This window comes from Acartia tonsa, chromosome 5, assembly GCF_053477335.1.
Source record: "Acartia tonsa isolate MP-2025a chromosome 5, ASM5347733v1, whole genome shotgun sequence".
Taxonomy (NCBI): domain Eukaryota; kingdom Metazoa; phylum Arthropoda; class Copepoda; order Calanoida; family Acartiidae; genus Acartia; species Acartia tonsa.
In genome coordinates, this window is record NC_137264.1 from 41,828,525 (window position 1) to 41,846,459 (window position 17,935).

Consider the following 17,935-nt stretch of genomic DNA (forward strand, 5'->3'; position numbering starts at 1 on the left):
GTTCCTGACAGCAGTTCAGACCCTCAACAGCTATCTACCCCTACCAGCCTACTCTACAAACTCAGAAAAAAACTAGTGACAAGTACATCTAAGTTATATCTTTGTAGCTAAACTACCAACCTAGTGATAAACAGTGTTGGCTGCTAGGCTAGAAAGCCTCAAGTGTAAACCATTTATAATATTGTCTTACAGCTTTGTGTCCCGCCGCTGAACCGTTGACCCGATGGAGCAGCCGCAAGCGCCAGGAGGCGACCAAGCCCAAGGATGGCTCCAGGATGACCCCCAGCCGGCTCCAGCCGAGTACCGCAAGCTGATGCTGAGTAACCTGCCGGAGTATAGAGGACCGCCCAAGCAATCCTGGAGTTCCCACATCCGCAGACTCAAGATGTCATGGGCGGCTTACCGCGTGCCGCCCCATGACACCCTCAATTGCCGCAACCCCCTTTTACTGTCACTGGTAGGGCAAGCGGCGGAAATGGCTTCTCATCTGTTTGGCGAGGCAGGCCAAGCCTTGACATACGAACAAGTCAAGGCCGAGTGTGAAATGTTATTTCGTCCAGCCTTTGAATCCCAGACTTTGAAGCAAGCCTTCAGGGATTACAGGCAACACTCGACAGAACCTATACAAGCATACATATCCACAAAGTGTGCCTTGTATAGGGAGGCCTACAGCCATGAGGATCTCGAGTTATTAATCGATGAATTAAATCGTGGCATTCGTAACGCTAATGTGAAACGTGAAATGATGAGTCATGAGATCGCCTCTGTACCTGAGTACACGAGGCGAGCCATGTTCACCGTCACAATGATTACCAAGCAGCTGAAGGAGGGTGTGTGCCTAGTGGACGTCACCGACGGGCTCACGGGATCAGCCAGCGTCCAGTTGCCCAACTACGACGAGTCGGAGCCAATGGAGATTGGCGCCTTGGCTCCGGGTCTCCACCAGATGGGGAAGGTCGCTCCAGATGACAAGACTTCAGGCCGCTGTTTCCGCTGCCAAGGGAGAGGCCACCGAGCTCGAGACTGTCCGACGCCTATGGAAGTCAGCCTAGAGGAGAGACGCACCCAGCAACGCCGTGACCGTCCTGCCAAGTGCGAGCGTTGCCACTATGCTGGCCATACGGCGGCCGAGTGCAAAGCCGACTGGGACCAGGTAGCCGGCCGTAGGCGCACCGCAGACAAGGGCGCTCCCCCAGGAAAGCCCAGCAGAGTAGCCAACATGGAAGGGAGCGCGCCCCCAGCACCACCGCATCAAGCAGCCGCCCCCAACGCAGCGGGCCGAGCCGACGGAATGCCGCAGTTTGGGACCGTTCCAGCTAGAATCAACGTACTGGGAGGCGCGGCTGAACCCAACCGGGTTGGCCTGGGCTTCAGTCTCAACCACCTGGGGCCGGAGTTTGTGCAGCCCAACAATATTGCCGAGCCAGAAGTTCTGAGGCCCAAGCCCTTTAGCCTTAACATGATGGGGCCTGCCCGACCGAGCCTACCCAGCAAGAGTGGAGGGGCGCTACCCAGCGTCACTGAGACGGTGTACGGGGAGGCCCTGGCGGCCGTTGAACGAGAGAGGCAGGAGGCGCTAGCCGGCGCATCAGAGTCGATGTATGGGGCGCCACCCGGCGCCGCCACCTGCAATGACTGGGGGGTGCTATCCAGCGCCTCCAACCTGGTGCCTGGGGCGACAACCGTCGCCGCCACCAAGATACCTGGATCCTGGAACGAGCCAGCAGTCCCAGAGGAAGGGGTGACACCCGTCACCCCCAGTCAGCCAGCGCCACCAGCATGTAGGGAGAGTTCAGCTATACACCATCCAGCGCCCCCTGCCAGCCGAGGGAACCCAGCTGCCCAGCACTTCCAGTCGAGCCAGGATAAGTTAAATTTAACAAATGTATTGTATCCAAATTATTGTAAAACCCCAACCTTGCCTGTGCCTCCTGCACCAGAGGCTGGGGAGATTGAAATTTGGGGATATAAGGACTTGCCTGTGCCACATGCACCTGAGTTCCTAGGGCAGGGGAGGGACGTGAGTCAGGGCGAGCCTGTGCCACACGCACTTCAGCCCCATGCCACTGGGCATGCCATGGACAAGGGAAGGGACCCCTTGGGGCTAGGGGAGCCGACACCCAGGCAAGCGCCAGTCGCCTGCCAGTCTGTCATTGGGGAGGGTATCGGGGTGCCCCAAACACACAAAGATAACGCTCAATGGAAATTTGTATCTAGCCAGGAGCAGCCCAGCCGTGTCCAGCCCCAAGAAGCAGCCGTGACCCGAGCCGAAGATCCCCAGCCGCGTGCGCGAGGTAGATGGCTGTCTGGTAGCTTCTCACACTGGTGGATGGTCCTGTGGGGATTACTGCTGGCAGCCGTGTGGCCTACAACTAGCTACGTCCTGGTAGGGTGGGACTGCGCCAACCCCACCCACGTCACAGCCTACAATAAGGAAAAAGTGTGTAGCACGGAACCGCTACACCAGGAGGTGCCCCTGGGCCATGAAGTACATGTCCTGCAGCAAGTCAAGATTAGGGAAACAACAGGATACAGTTGTCAGCTCACCGTGTCCCAGTGGACATTCAGGTGTGGGGTATGGGGTCACCTCAAGGTGACCTCGGTCCCCACCCTCATGAGGCCAACCAAGATCGATCCAGAAACGTGCCGAGACCTGGCCAGGAACCGAGTCTACACGCTGCCAGGCAAGACCCAGCCACTGACGTTCCAGCTGAACCATCCCCTGTTCTTCACCCTCGATATGGTGGGCGCCTTGGTCAACAGCCCCGAGGGGGTGGGTTGTGAAGGGGAGGACGTCCACTTCGAGGGCCAGCTGTACCGCAATGAATTAGTGCTCCAGGAACGACGGCTGCTGGTCAAGGAAGAGACCTACGTAGTAGAGGATGGACGGGTGGAGTCCCAATCTGACCACCTGGCCTTAGAATGTCCCCATTCTGAGCTGTCTTGCATCACTGGGGAAGCAACCTACGTGTGGGACCACCTGGGGAGAGATTGCCCCTTGAGGCTGATCCGCAGCCTCCAGCCTAGCCTAGTGATGGATGCGTTCCTGGTTGACCATCAAGCCCAGTTCTTCATCAACATGACCAACCCCACCTCAATAGTGAACTGCGACTTTGAGGCCCATGCCACCAACCACCCAGCATTGTTCGTGGCAGCTGACCCGGCCGCGGCAGCGCTGCCCAGAGTATCGGCCAGGGATGTGGATGTCCCCCTGCAGGCCCAGATACATGCAGGCTACATTGGATTTACCCTGGAGACACGCATGAAAAGCACAGCGGCAGAAGAAGTAGTGGCCAATTGCTGGAAGCTCCAGCAACTAGACCCGGCCCACCCGGTGCGTGTCCAGGGGAGCACGTTCTCTGTGCTGAGGGGAGATGTCCTGCTCCAGCTTACCTGCCAACGCAACAAATACGTTGTCCGTGAAAGCAAGGAATGTTGGGACAAAGTACCAGTGGAACCCACAGGATTTGTAGACGCCGTGACACGGGTGTATAGCGGCCACGCCACCAAGATTCCCTGCTCCTCCACCTACCCCCTGACTGTGCACGCGGAGGAAGGCTGGATAGAGCTAACCCCCGCACCTAAGAAGAGGCCACCCCGCTGGATACGCCCAAGCAGCTGCTGACAGAACCCTTGGATGACTTTAGTTCGGGAGGCTTGTATTCGCAGGCTGAGTTGAACGACTGGCAGCAGCTGCTAGCGTTCCCAGCGTATAAATCCGCCATGCTGACCGGCCTGTCCTATGGCTCATGCGTTCAGCAAGGTAGCTGTTCGGCCACCGGAGACCATGGGATCGTGTCCTACAATATCGACCGACTGGCGGAGGAAGGAGAGGCCGCCCTGGATGTCTGGGCTGGGTTCAGACAAGCTATTCACGAGTGGGGAGATGGCGCAGCCATACTGTGTTTGCTGTTGTTGATCCTCAAACTGCTGGGGGATCTGACCATCATTTCCCTGGCAGCCGCACAAGGAGGTGTACGGGCCGCCATGAATGCGATGTCACAAGTGTTCCTGTACCATCCAACCTTATACAGGAAGGCCTTGGCCAGAGCCCGGCTCACCCATGCCAAGTCCCGGGACTTTTCAGTAGACTGGGATGCCATTCCCATCGACCGGGAAGCCGCTGAGGAAATGGTGTCCATGCAATCAGCCGATAGCGGGCATGACCGCCCAGGCAGGCCTGGACCGCCCTCTGGAAGACCCCGCGGCCCCTCGGGAGGCCAGGCTGCCGCTCAGACGGTCAACTTGGCAGCCAGTGCCCCAGCCGCTGCCAACAACAACCAGAATGCCCCGCTGCTGACCAGCCCCGCAACAGCTGTGCCCCACGCCAACCTGACACCTGCCGGCGCCGAGCTACGTGTCCAACCAAAGCCAGCCTCTACCTTCTATCCCACGTTGGGAGCCCATCAGCCCTGAAAATCACCACTAGGATTCCATTGAATCATTATCATTTGTATATATCTTAGCCCTAAGGAGCGGGCCGAAGGCCTCAACCACTGTCGGAAGTCTGGCAGGGAGACCCCCTCCCAGCCTTCCGAGGGGAGAGTTGTGGTATTCGGCAACCGTGAGCCATGCCTATGGCACCCCTGACCGGGGTTCGGGGAAGGGCCAAAGGCCCTCCCCCGAGTCCTGGGGAAGGGGTCTGCCGACCCCCTCCCTATGCCTAAAATTAATGATTGAATCTGACAGCCTTATTATGGTTAAGCTGCATTGTTAATTCCCCCCACCCTTCTCAGGGATGGGGGATCATTATTGCCCAAACTGACTATTGTATATGTATTATATTGCTGTTATTTATGATTATTTATTCCTATCTGTGTAGCTATTGTTTGTTGTATATAACTTTAGTAATCCTTAGACCTTCAATAAAGGAACATGCAACTGAATAGATGCTGTTTATTATTTAGTGATTGCTAGAGAAGCGTAGCTTCTCTATAGTATAGGTGTCCACGTCTGTTCACACTGCCGTAGTCATTTTGAACTCTGGTGTCTGCCATTTACCCTAGGCGGATACCACACTATCATGCCTAGATTAGATTGAAACTTTTATTCCCAGACAATTCAATACTTGACACATTTTCCAAATTACATATGATTGTGGGGTCAGAATTGAATTTTGAAGCTATTGACAAATATTTGACAATAGTCATTCATCCCTGCAATATTAATAAACAAATTTACCCTTTCTGCATATTAAAATTATTGGATGTAAAGTTTGGACAATTATTTTTTCCAATCCACCAATCAATATTCAATCAAGTTAAAGTTTTTGAGTCCAACAAAAAAGAAAATGATGTTATAAAACAGCACCCAAAAAAATTGACAGTCCTGTTTTTCATCCTTACCTGGACATTTGGTAAAATGTCTTATTTTCTTTGTATATTTTAATAAAACACTTAGGCTACTATGAACGCCTCCTCTTCTTTCTTGTCATTTTAACGCCTCATTAATAACCAAAGTATTCAAATATTTAAAAGAAATATTCAGATGTATGTCTAATAAAAGTCTTAAAGTTTTATCAAAAAGAACTTGTATTGATCATCAAAAATTAAACACATATAATAATCATACCTAGCATTGTACCAATAAATGCAAGAGCTGTTCCAACACCTGCATAATAAAAATTAGTTCAGACAAATATATTCTTGTAATTATAAGGAAAAATGAGGTATATGATGATTTTGCAAACACGTATATTTCATGTAGATTATAGTGATATTTCTGCATTATCATAAGCCTTTAGCCTCTAGGGGCTTTGTTAAAATGATATTCCTTAATTCATGCAAACTGTATGAATATTCCCTTAAAAGCTTAGCCCAATTGGTCCAAAGGTTGCAAGATCTTAATCTTCATAAAGTCCAAAAGACAGATGTACAGACATACATCTTCTATTTTGTATATTTTTTCATTAAGATTTCTAAAACAGATTACCTTGAACAGAGAGAGCAATGAATTTGAATGGAATATTCTGAAAGACAGGATTGTGTTGAAGGCCAGGTACAGGTCCTGAAAATTAATAAATTTCATGAATTTTATACATCAACATAATACCATAATCTACCCAAGTAAACAAACTACCCTTTTAAATGTTCTCTACTGGCCACAGGGAAACTACCATGTGAATGAAGGTATACAGGTCTAAAAAAAGAACTTGCTAATCTACTTATCCCACCCTATCTAAAATATAATTACTTGTTAAAGAATCTTTTTTCATTACCTAGAAATATGAATGAAACTGAAATGCAAAGATGTCCCAACAACACAGCCCATAAACAACTGAATCCTCTAGATATAAATAATTAAATTTTAACCCTAAAAATGGGGGGTGGGGGGAAGAGGGTGCCAACTTGTCTGGGTTTTTTTCGTGTAAAAGATAGAAAGCTATAATTGACTTTTTAAGTATGGTAATCAAACACACATGTGGGAATAGGGAATTTTTTGATATCACCATCCTGGTGGGCACAGGATACCTTCAAACCTTGCTCGGTCATCTAGGGCACAGAGCATAATTATTTTAACCTTAAAGCAAAACGGCAATAAAATAGCGAAATGTACCATAATAATAAAGTCTGATTGAAAATATAAGTGTTTGTAGGCTATAGAACATGTCACTAGCACCTATTTAGTTTAGTGACACACAGAAAAATGTCAAAGTAGAACTAATACCTGTCAATGATAGCACCAGCTACTGGAGCCCCAATAGTATAGGCTATAGAATATGTCATTAGCACCAGACCTATTTCTGCACTTGTGGAGTTAAACTAAAAACAAACAAAAAAGTGCTTTATGTAGCGCATCTACACTTTAAATGTAGATGTTCGTATATAAATACTTTGTGTTATTTTTCATTAAAAGGTTAAAATCAAAGTAGTAATAAGGATAATAACATGGTCTGATAATTCTTGTGAAAAGCATGTGATTTTTCACTTTGTACCTGTTGAAAAAGATGTGGTTCCATAGTCGCGTTCAACCAATCATTGGAGGTGCCAGCTATCAAAGTTGCCAAGCCGTAAGCAATTATTCCAGGGCAAAATATGATTTCTTTCCAGCTTGTTTCTCTAAATTAATCTATAATACAAAGTAGAACGATGTCTGTCCGTCTGTCTGTCCGTCTGAAGCTTAAGATCTCGGTAACCGCTGAACTGATTGGGCTCTACTCTTCAGGGATTATACCTACTGGTCCTGCGGTGGTTTTAAGGTATTTTCTTGGGGGGTGGGACACCCCCAACCCCCCCAAAAACAAAAAAATCCTCCTCCATTTTTTTTTTTTTTTTTTTTTTTTTTTTTTTTACAAATTTTACGAATTTTATGAATTTTACGAACAGACCAACGAATGGACGGACGGACATATGGAAAACTAATTTTATACTAATCACAAAAATACTATAAATTGGAACAAGGCTCCAAAGATATGTATAAACCAATGGTGAAAATATAAAATATTGTTTGAAAATTATTTTAATCTAACTGATATATGTATTTCTACGATAAATGATATACCATTGTACCGACTTTCAATTGGGTCTTTTAAAATCAACCAATAGTGGAATATTAACACAGTTGAGTCGATACAAAAGAGCAGAAAGCAATGAAAATGGTCCACAACAGGGGAATTCAGGTAATTGTCTGGTTATGCATTTATACTATAGGTTTATTGGTATACCTGTCTTCGGTCTTTTTCTGAATTCGTTCATTTTTAAATGGGAATATTAGTAGAATAACTGTGAAGAAAAATCCAGCTGCAACCACCCAAAGTGGCAAGGCAAAGCCTCCCTAATTTTATCATATATACCTGCATGAATTCTAAATAATATTTTTTTATGGCAGAAAATGTCCACGAAAAAATACTTTGAAGCTTTTCTCAAAATCAAAGGCATATTTTATATTATCTTATTTTGAAGATTTTAAGTAATACAGTGTGGTCCTTTAAAAATCCCTTTTTAGGGTTTGAAGTCCATAGGACCATACTGTACGAATAAATTTTAGATTCATACATTCATAAAAAAATGTTATGTTAGGTTAAGTGATTGCCCCACAGGGTTAGACAATTGGCCCCGCTTTGGCTAGTAATAGAGTAAAATCTAATTTTAAAAATACGACAAAATGCCCATTAAGATGTAAGAGGCGTTGTCACGAAAGGGACTATACCCAAATATTCTATTTGTTTTAATCGTAAGTTTTAATTATTCATATTCTATTCTATTTTAGTTTAAAAGCTATAAAATGTATGTATATATATTGATTCCTGGTGTTTTAGAAATCCTCCAAGGCTAGGTCCTAGAGCCATTCCAATCCCGTACGTTGCTTCTGTAATGGCCTGAATTCATTTTTAATGTAATTTTTCAGGACAGGAGAGAAACACTACAGATTGACCCAAGAAAAAGTGTTTTTTTAGCATCTACAGCCCATCTTTCTCAATGAATTATTAAAAAAATGTATATGTCCTTGTTCTCTATAGATTTCCACATAAGTAGATATAAAAATATTTTTTTACATCAATTAACAGCTGAGATTTTTAGAGCTAAAGTTTTGAAAAAATGGCTGAGGAAAAAGTTACTTTTCAAGAAAAATGCTTTTTTAAAGTGAAATGACGTGTTTTCTTCACAATTGCAATACTTTTTATGAAACTTATATAAAGATGTTTCTAAGGAATTTATTTCATGCTGAAAGCAATTTTTTTCACTTGTTTTAAAAGGCATTTTTTGAATAGTGTATATTGCAAAAACACCCTTGCACAAAGAAATCCTATACAACTTAGAAGCATTTAAAAAGTTTACATAAACAGAAATCATTATCAAACACTTTTCATTTTATTTAAAAAAGTTAAAAAACAAAAAAGTTACAGCTACAAACTTTTATTTAACATTTCACAATTTTAATGATTTTTCTCGTATTCATTCGAATCCGGTTCTCATCCATACGAAAAAACTATGTCTAGCATCGTATTATATCCAGTTTTCTACGAATATAGAAACGTGCAATCATAAGATTAAAACTAGTTTTTTTAGCCGGTGCCTTCGGCACCAAGGTGCTAAAAAAACTAGTTTTAATCTTATAATTGTACATTCTATATCCGCGGAAAGCCGTTTATAATACGATACGAGAAATAACTATTATGTGTCTTAAAGTAGTTTGTATTAGTGGGCGTGAATTTATTGGGTCAAGGTTGCGATAATCCTATCGGTCATAAGCATAAATTGGGGAGGGGTTTGTTTAAGTACATATTAAAAAAAAAGTAGGGGATATTATAAGGTTTGTGGATATATGGTTATAAGAAAAATGCATTCAATATAATATAAAAAGGTAATTTTTTATATGTAAAACTAACATTTTTAATGTAATAAAAGATATTTTAGCAATGTCCAGTTTCTCGCGCACTTTTTCAAAACTTTGGCTTTAAAAATCTCTTCTGTTAATTGATGTAAAAATAATATCTTTATATCCTCAGATGTGGAAATATATATAGAACAAGGACATATGCATCTTTTTATAATTCATTGAGAAATATGGGCTGCAGATGCTAAAAAACACTTTTTCGTGGGTCAATCTGTATATTGTAAATTATACCCTAAAATTATAGAATCATTCTGATATTCGTAGTATTCAAAGTATATAAAACTACTAGTGACGAATCTTTTGCCCTAAGCAATCAATTTTATTTATCATAATTGAGGGGGTACATCAATTCATCGTCCATTATCCCATTCCTCAATATCTCCAATTTTGTGATAATTTTGGCAACGCCCCTTGCATCTAGGGGCTCTGTATCTGAAGGAGTAGAAAGGGTAGGAAAAATAGCCTAAAACCATACCAAGAAAAAATTATAGATCTTAAAACCATCTCTAGAACTATGTGAAGTAATTCGGTTCAATAATTATTTCAATCTTAATCTTCAGAGAGAAAATCCCTACTACTTTATATTATAGGATAAACTCACAACAGCTTTTCCTCTATCACCTTCTTCAAACTGTTGGGCACCTGAAATATTTTAAAATTAAAAATGTATTTTTCTATTGTAAAATTGTTTGATTCTGTCTGTATTTCTGTCTGCTTGTTTTTAATGCTTTCGTATATTTTGCTTATAATATCAGACAAATACGCTACTGTGGGCTGTAATCAACCTTGTTAAATTATATAATAGAGAAATTTAAATATTTTTCTTACAAATGAGGAAACCTTCAAAAAGTATAATCAAACAATAAAAACCCTATCCATAAGTAGCACAGCAAAGCAAAACATACAAAGCTAACAACATTTTTTTATGAGAAAAGAACCAGTTAACTACTACACATAATCAGAAGTAGAGTAAGAATAGAAATATTTGACCTGTATTCTCAATTAATCATAGATTATGTTTTGAAGTTTTAAAGATTGGACGAACAAATTATATAATGGAGGTACTTGGCTACTTAATAGTAGTGCTACAAACTTACCTAATGGATAAGAAGCGGGTAGTGCTACTAACTTACCTAATGGATAAGAAGCAGGTAGTGCTACAAACTTACCCAATGGATAAGAAGCAGGTAGTGCTACAAACTTACCTAATGGATAAGAAGCAGGTAGTGCTACAAACTTACCTAATGGATAAGAAGCAGGTAGTGCTACAAACTTACCTAATGAATAAGAAGCAGGTAGTGCTACAAACTTACCTAATGGATAAGAAGCAGGTAGTGCTACAAACTTACCTAATAGATAAGAAGCAGGTAGTGCTACAAACTTACCTAATAGATAAGAAGCAAACCCGCGACCGTGGCTCAACACGTAGCGCATCCGCTCGTCGTCGGGAAGGTGATAGGTTCGAATCTCGGTCCGACACCGCGTCATAACTAAAGACGTTAAAAATTGTTCCCACTGCTACTATGTCAGATGCGCGACGTAAATAGTTAGAGTGGGGGGAATGCCTTGGCCCAAAACAGGCGCAACTCGCTACCGTGCACAGTTGGGACTTCTCAGACAAAGGTCGTGCATCTCAGAGAGTTGGTTGTCTGATGGGTGAATGGACGCTTTACACCGCAATCATTGCAATTGCAAGTATGTTCCAAGGTGCGTGGAGATATAGGTCTAGTACCCGAAGCGACACCTAGCCCCCTAGAGTCTTAACTCTTAATAGATAAGAAGCAGGTAGTGCTACAAACTTACCTAATGGATAAGAAGCAGGTAGTGCTATAAACTTACCTTATGGATAAGAAGCAGGTAGTGCTACAAACTTACCTAATGGATAAGAAGCAGGTAGTGCTACAAACTTACCTAATGGATAAGAAGCAGGTAGTGCTACAAACTTACCTAATGGATAAGAAGCAGGTAGTGCTACAAACTTACCTAATGGATAAGAAGCAGGTAGTGCTACAGACTCGCCAACAGCACTCAATATTCTTAATGATAATGCCAACCAAAAGAATGCTGGTCCATTGTCTATGTACTCCAAAAATCTAATATAATAAGATTTTCCGTTTGAAGCTCTTTATAGTGCCTATAAAATGACGTCAAACAATACAAATGACTAATGATAGACCAATACACAGAATATATTACCAATGGCAGGCAAGTATATATTTTAATTAACCAATAGTTGGCCAGTATGGCGAAATTTTTTAAAGGCACTATAAAAAGCTGTTTGCTTATTTAGGAATGGAATTTCCAAGATTTCTCATAAAACTTATGATTTTTATTTAATATTCCTGGAAAATTGTTTTTAATATAATGCTTTACATGACGTACATAACCCGGTTCTAATCCAGCGGATATTAATCGGTTTTAAATCATTCAAACAAAACCTACCCGAAACTGAAAGTACTGATGGCAAGGATTATGATTCCAATAAGGAAGATGTTCTTGACGCCAAATCTTCCTATCTAAATTTAGAAATGAACTAACCTATTTACTCAATTTTTGGAATTTTGATTTCTATGATGATAAGTGAAACATGATTATTATATAAATATAACTAGCGGCTTAGCCCCTAGCCTCTAGGGGCTTTTCCCCAAGAGGTTTGATCAAACTATTTTTTCGCATTTTAAATTTAAAAAAAAATTTTTTTTTTAATTTTAGGGGGGGTTGATTTTTTTTTTTGGGGGGGGAGGGGTAATCGACCCCACTATGTAAATTTTAGTTTTAAAAATAAAATTTTTTTTAGGGGGGGGGGCGATTTCATTTTTTGAGGGGGTTGGGTGTGTCCCAACCCCCCAAGAAAATAGTTATAAACCTTCCCGGGGCCTATGAGAAGCTACCCTGCAAAGAGAACCCGACCGGTTCAGTGGTTAGCGAGATCCTTCGCTACAAACAAACAGACAGACAAACAAACAGACGGAGAGACAAACAGACAAACAAACAAACAAACAGACAGACAGACAAACAAACAGACAGACAGACAAACAAACAGGCATCGTTCTACTTTGTATTATAGATATCCTTCCTATAATATTAAGTACTAAGTTCTTTTTGTTTGTAGCAAAGGATCTCACTCACCACTGAACTGATAAGGTTCTCCTTTAAAGGGAAGCTTCTTATAGGCACTGAGATGGTTTTAGGCTATTTTATTTTCATAAATAAGCCAGGCATCTAATTATTGTTAAAAGCGAAGTTTATTTAGGCATGTTAAAATTTTCTGATAGATTTCAATCTTTACAAGGTGATTTCTGTAGTAGTCATGTGTGATTTAGAAAGCGTAGCAACTCTATAATCGTTAACAGAATGCCCGTACGTTTATTTTAAACATGTTGATTTTTAACTTTTTAACAATATTTACTAAGTATATTTGCGATTACTTTTATTTAATAGATTTTTCCAATTTTTAACATTTACAAAAGGGCCTGCTTTATTGCTTCAAGATCCATGTCAGATCTATATAGGAAATAAATGTCTATAAACGAGCTCAAGTTTTCCAAGGAATAAATGTTTAAAACTCATAGTGCTCCAATAATCCATAATAAACTCTCATTGCCCAGAACAATAAAACCCAATATTTTACTTTATTAAGAATAAATAAATTTTTTTTATTTCATCTTGCTATTTACATAATATTAAAGTATTTTATTACTATTCTTAAAAAAGAAAATTTAAATTCATAATATAGTAAATTTAAGAAAACTTAGTTTTAAAATGAGTTGATTCTAGCGCCCCTCCCTAATGTGTCCAAATTTTGAAACAAAAATTAAAACCATATTAACCCTTTCCTGACGGTTATAAAAAATATATATTGGAAAATAAATTCCGTAATTTAAATTGCATTTTTGAAAGAATGAAAATGGCTTTATTATAAATACGTATTTGAAGATTAAATTAAGAAATCGAAAGAAAATGGAAGAAAATGGAAGAAAACGCAAGTTAGAGAGAGGTTTTTTTTAAAAACAAGAAAACGCTAATGCAGATTGTTAATACGTTCATAGTATCAAAGGCTTTTATTATAAAATAAATAACTAAAATCAGCCGGACAGAAATTCTAACGTAAGTAGTTGAACTTGAAGTAATCTTTATGTGTAAGTTAATATATTTATCTCTTTCTATTCTAAATGCATAAGAATATTTTAAACTAGCGGATGTGTACCTAGCATCCAGGGGCTCTCAATTAAAAGGGGCAGAAACAGGCTAGAAAAAATAGCTCAAAACCATCTGAAAATGAAATAGCCTAATACCATCATGGAACCTATTTAAAGCTTACCTAAAATAGAGAACCCAATTGCTTCAGTAGTTATTGAGATCTTAATCTTCATAAAAAAAGTGGAAAAACATATTTTTGCAGACAGACTGATGGGCCAATTGAGATGCAGAGTAGATGCTCATCACCCTGTAAAATTTTACCAGGGAAAAATTCAGCTTTCTATCAATCAAATGACAATCAGAGCATTACTGATAGACTGACAGACCAGGTAAATTATATAATGGATGCTTATTTGTAAAGGAGAACCATATCGATTCTGCGTTTATAGAGATCTTTTAGTACAGACAGACACACACACACACCGAGATCCTTTTACTTTATTTTAAGGACTATAGGATAGACTTCTATTTTCAATAGAAGAAAAGGCACATCTCCCTACAGAAATTGAAGTCATCTGGAGGGTTACAGACAGACTAACCGACTAAATAAGGTAGAGAGTAGATATTCATCTATCAGGAAAATCTTCTCTAGAAAAAATCAGTCGTGATCGTCTATCTAATTTTGAATTTGATAAATAAAATTTTTACATTTTAAATTAAATGCCTTGCAGGGTATTTCCGACAGGCTGGATGCTTAAAGGTATAGGGTATATTCTCAAAAATTAAAACCGTCTATCTTTAATAGCAGATGGTGAATTATGTTTTACCCTCAGACGGACATTTCTAATTAAAGAGGGGCTTCGCATAAAAAATATTATATTTAATAAAAAAGCAAGGTCAGCCAAAGTGAGGATTAGGGTGCTTTCCCATATCGAGTGCATATCGAGCATTGAAAATACACTTCCATATTTTAGAAATAAATTGTAAATTAGAAGGGATAGTTTTTTTTGGATAAGCCTAACTCCTGCAGGGGGCCCTAACCCACCAAGGTTTACCCTTGATGTGCCCTTACTCTTGATAAGATATTAATTATAGAACATATAGAATTTCTTAGAAATTTTAAAGCTAAACAAGGATGACATCATTTATAAGTCCTTAGTAAAGCTAATAAACATGGAAATCTTTAAAATAGAATTTATATAATATCTTTGATAGTAGATGCATATCAAAGCATTCCAACAGACGGACGGACAAAGTAAGTTCATCAGTATGGGGATGTTTTAATTCCAGCCATTGATCTTTTATAACTAAAGAGAAATTCACGTTTACTTCTTTACGGTTTCTTTCAGACAGACAGACAGACATTTCAATTAGAGTACCAAGAAACATATGATAACATCCATAAACTTTGTGAAGTTCATAAAAATCTAATAAAATAGACGGACAATATGGTTAAAACATTAGATGTCAATAGAAATATATACAGTAAACTTAAAACATAAATTACCATAAAATCTAATTACTAAAACTTTAGCATAATGGACAGACTGACTGACAAAGTTAATTAAATATATATGATGCTTTTTAGTCAGCGAAATCCTCACAGACAAATTTGCTTTTCATTTTTAATTTTAAGTAAATCATAATTCTGATTTTGTACCAGACAGACATACAAAGTTCAAGTAAGATTTTCTGCTAAAATATTTTTTAGTAGAGAAGCTACTCTATAATTTATAATATAATAATTTTTCCTAATAACTCGGACCCTAAGGCGGCTTGAGGCCGCTTCGTCATATATTAATAATTGCATTAGCCTTCTACCTTTCCAGTACGGATATTTAATATTCTCAAGAGCATTACAGACCAGCGAACAACGTGAGCTGTAGGCTAGTATTTTTATATTATTATACATATAATATCCCATTGATCTGCTTTTTGGAATACTGATTCCTAGGACAACAAAGTACAATGTTATATGCAAAGTATCTTTAAAATTACGTCCTAAAAATGTAATTATGCCCTTAAATATTATCATGAATTTAAGCTAATTTTTAAAACAAATTTACTCACAATTTTGTTTCGACTTTTATATTTATATATAAATATTCTGATTATTCAATTTTGGCACTCTACAAGTGTTAATGCTCGTTTGTCCTATCGTTTAAGAGCTTCGCTTTTATGGATGTTGTCATCCTTGTTTAATAAAAATATTAACTTACCAAATTTCCACACATTGGCGTGCACAGGAATGTAACTATATAAATTGAACCTAAAATTAAAATACATCATAAAACAAAAATGTAATTTAAATAAATAAGAACGTATAAGAAAATTTCAAAATATTTAAGATGAAGTAAACCATGCACAGTTATGACTTCCCAGAAAAAGGTAGTGCGATCAAAGGGTTGGTTGTCTTTTGGTAACCTAATATCCTTGTGTTGTTCTATTACACGTGGATGATGCTCTGGATTCTCTAGATGATCACTTGGAAGGATGATCAAAGGAGAATCTCGCCCTAACGAGGTTAGGTATTGTAATAGAGAGTTTATCTACCTAGTACGAGGCCTGATTGTGAAACACTAACTCCTCGTGACAGGGCCTAAAATAAAATAAAGATTATAAAGTTGTTAAGGTTAAGTTTGAAAGGAGCTTTTATAGTAACTGTAAAACGTCATACAGGCCTACCATTGGCCAATTAAAATGTATCCTGACCTGCCATAGGTAATTTAGTCTGTGTATTGGCCTATCGTTGGTCATTTGTATTGGATGAAGTAACTTTTTCGGGTATAGTCCCTTTCGTGGCAACGCTCCTTAAGGGGCGTTTTTTTTTCTTTCACAGTAGCTTTTCTCCTATTTCTAGCCCCTGTGGATCCAATTTCCTAACCCTGTTGGGCAATCACCTAACCCAATATAACATAAAATAAGCTATCAAAAGCCATTTTAAAAAAACGACGAATCGCACCCTAATGGGCGTTGCCACGAAAGGGACTATTCACATTTTTTCTTAGGCACCTTAAAGAGGTTTTAGTATTTGATTTTTAAACTGTCTCCAAATATAATTAGTTAATTTTTTGCCATATTATATAATATCTCTTGTTATTAACAATTTACGTACTATTTTTTTTAAAAAACCGTATTTATTGATATTTCACATTTCATGACTATGTGATTTACTTATGTGTAGTTTGTTCTTAAAGGACGAAATTATTGAATTACAAAAAAAGTAAAATTGTTTTAAGTATTTAATGTTCAAGATTAACAACTTGCCCAGAAATATTAAGCTAACGAATAAGACAAATGATGATGAACAACATAACCTATTTTGTAGGCTACAATTATTTGTTAAATAAATTCAACACTACTAAATAACAAATAAAAAAAGTGGTTGTAAAACGTTGGGTACCAGTGTAATTTACAGACGAATGTCCCCTCCCTCTCTGCAACTAACCTGATTTGTGAATATTGCAAATGGCATGGTATATGAGACACCACATAGCACGACTCCAAAAGAAATAATTACAATATTAATCACTTTTCTCAAATCCATCATCATTTGTTTTTTTTGTATGAAACAATAATTTTCCAATTATGTCTTAGTACATTAATCAATCAGAACAAAGTAGAAGAGCGAGAAAAAAAACAGGGATCTAAAGGGATAACCCGATGGCCGATAAATTAATGTACATCCCCAATGATGACACACAAAATTACCCCTTTTGTAGATTAAAATTAGTGGTGGATTGAAACGTTTAAATAATATAAACTTTATAAAACAAACAATTAAAATTCAGTAAAAGTCCCTAAAGTTGATAGACCAACAAATAAGAAAACTTTGAGGACTAGTGTAATAAATATCCCATTGTCCCCTCTCTCTCTGGAAAGAAACTATGAAACAAGATTCAAATATTAAATATATTAGATATAGATACATAATAAATAAATTGGACCAATAGGAATAAAGTGCAGTAACAATACAGCCGTACAATTGGACCAATAGGAATACAGTGCAGGAACAATCCAGCCGTACAATTGGACCAATAAGAATACAGTGCAGGAACAATCCAGTCGTACAATTGGTTAAAACGTGTACATTTTCAAGTTTATCTACACAATATAAGTCTGCTATAAGTTTCTTAAGATAAAGCTAGCTTTCAGGAAATTATATCGTCCAAAAATTGCCATTAATATTATTATTTTTAAGTCGGTTTATTGAGTCTGACAGTCCATCTAGCATAATAAATGTATTAAACAGAGTACTTAACATTTTGCTGCTGACGTGAGCATTTAATGTTTAAAAGGTGGGACGTAGTGCAGTTTACGGAGAAATGTTCCTGGTAACGATTATCTCCAAAAATCTTTGGACTTTAACGGCTGCTAACGGCCAAATGGTGGAATGTATAGATTATGCTCGCACAAAATTTTAACCTACTAAAGAAGGTCTTAAAATCATCTGGAATAG

The 17,935-nt window shown here is 39.1% G+C and overlaps 1 protein-coding gene across 1 annotated transcript; it reads right to left on the reverse strand.

Moving 5' to 3' along the window:
• Window positions 1–5,548: 5,548 nt before the first annotated feature.
• LOC145320154 (MFS-type transporter SLC18B1-like) lies at window positions 5,549–17,091 on the reverse strand. Its single transcript, XM_080162593.1, has 13 exons — window positions 16,925–17,091; window positions 16,030–16,075; window positions 15,696–15,745; window positions 11,779–11,852; window positions 11,320–11,429; window positions 9,938–9,978; window positions 8,245–8,317; window positions 7,664–7,772; window positions 6,935–7,058; window positions 6,667–6,761; window positions 6,218–6,285; window positions 5,932–6,006; window positions 5,549–5,610 (listed from the first exon to the last, which is right to left on the reverse strand). The coding sequence occupies exons 1-13, from the start codon at window positions 17,027–17,029 to the stop codon at window positions 5,549–5,551; spliced, it is 1,032 nt and encodes a 343-aa protein (XP_080018719.1). The 5' UTR covers window positions 17,030–17,091.
• Between the last annotated feature and the right edge of the window lie 844 nt (window positions 17,092–17,935).

Coding starts and splice junctions, on each gene's coding strand:
- LOC145320154 (XM_080162593.1), bottom strand. CDS start 17,029: ATGATGATGGATTTGAGAAAAGTGATTAATATTGTAATTATTTCTTTT. Junction 16,076..16,924: donor TTGCAATATTCACAAATCAG/GTTAGTTGCAGA, acceptor ATTTTATTTTAG/GCCCTGTCACGAGGAGTTAG. Junction 5,611..5,931: donor CATTGCTCTCTCTGTTCAAG/GTAATCTGTTTT, acceptor TTTATTATGCAG/GTGTTGGAACAGCTCTTGCA.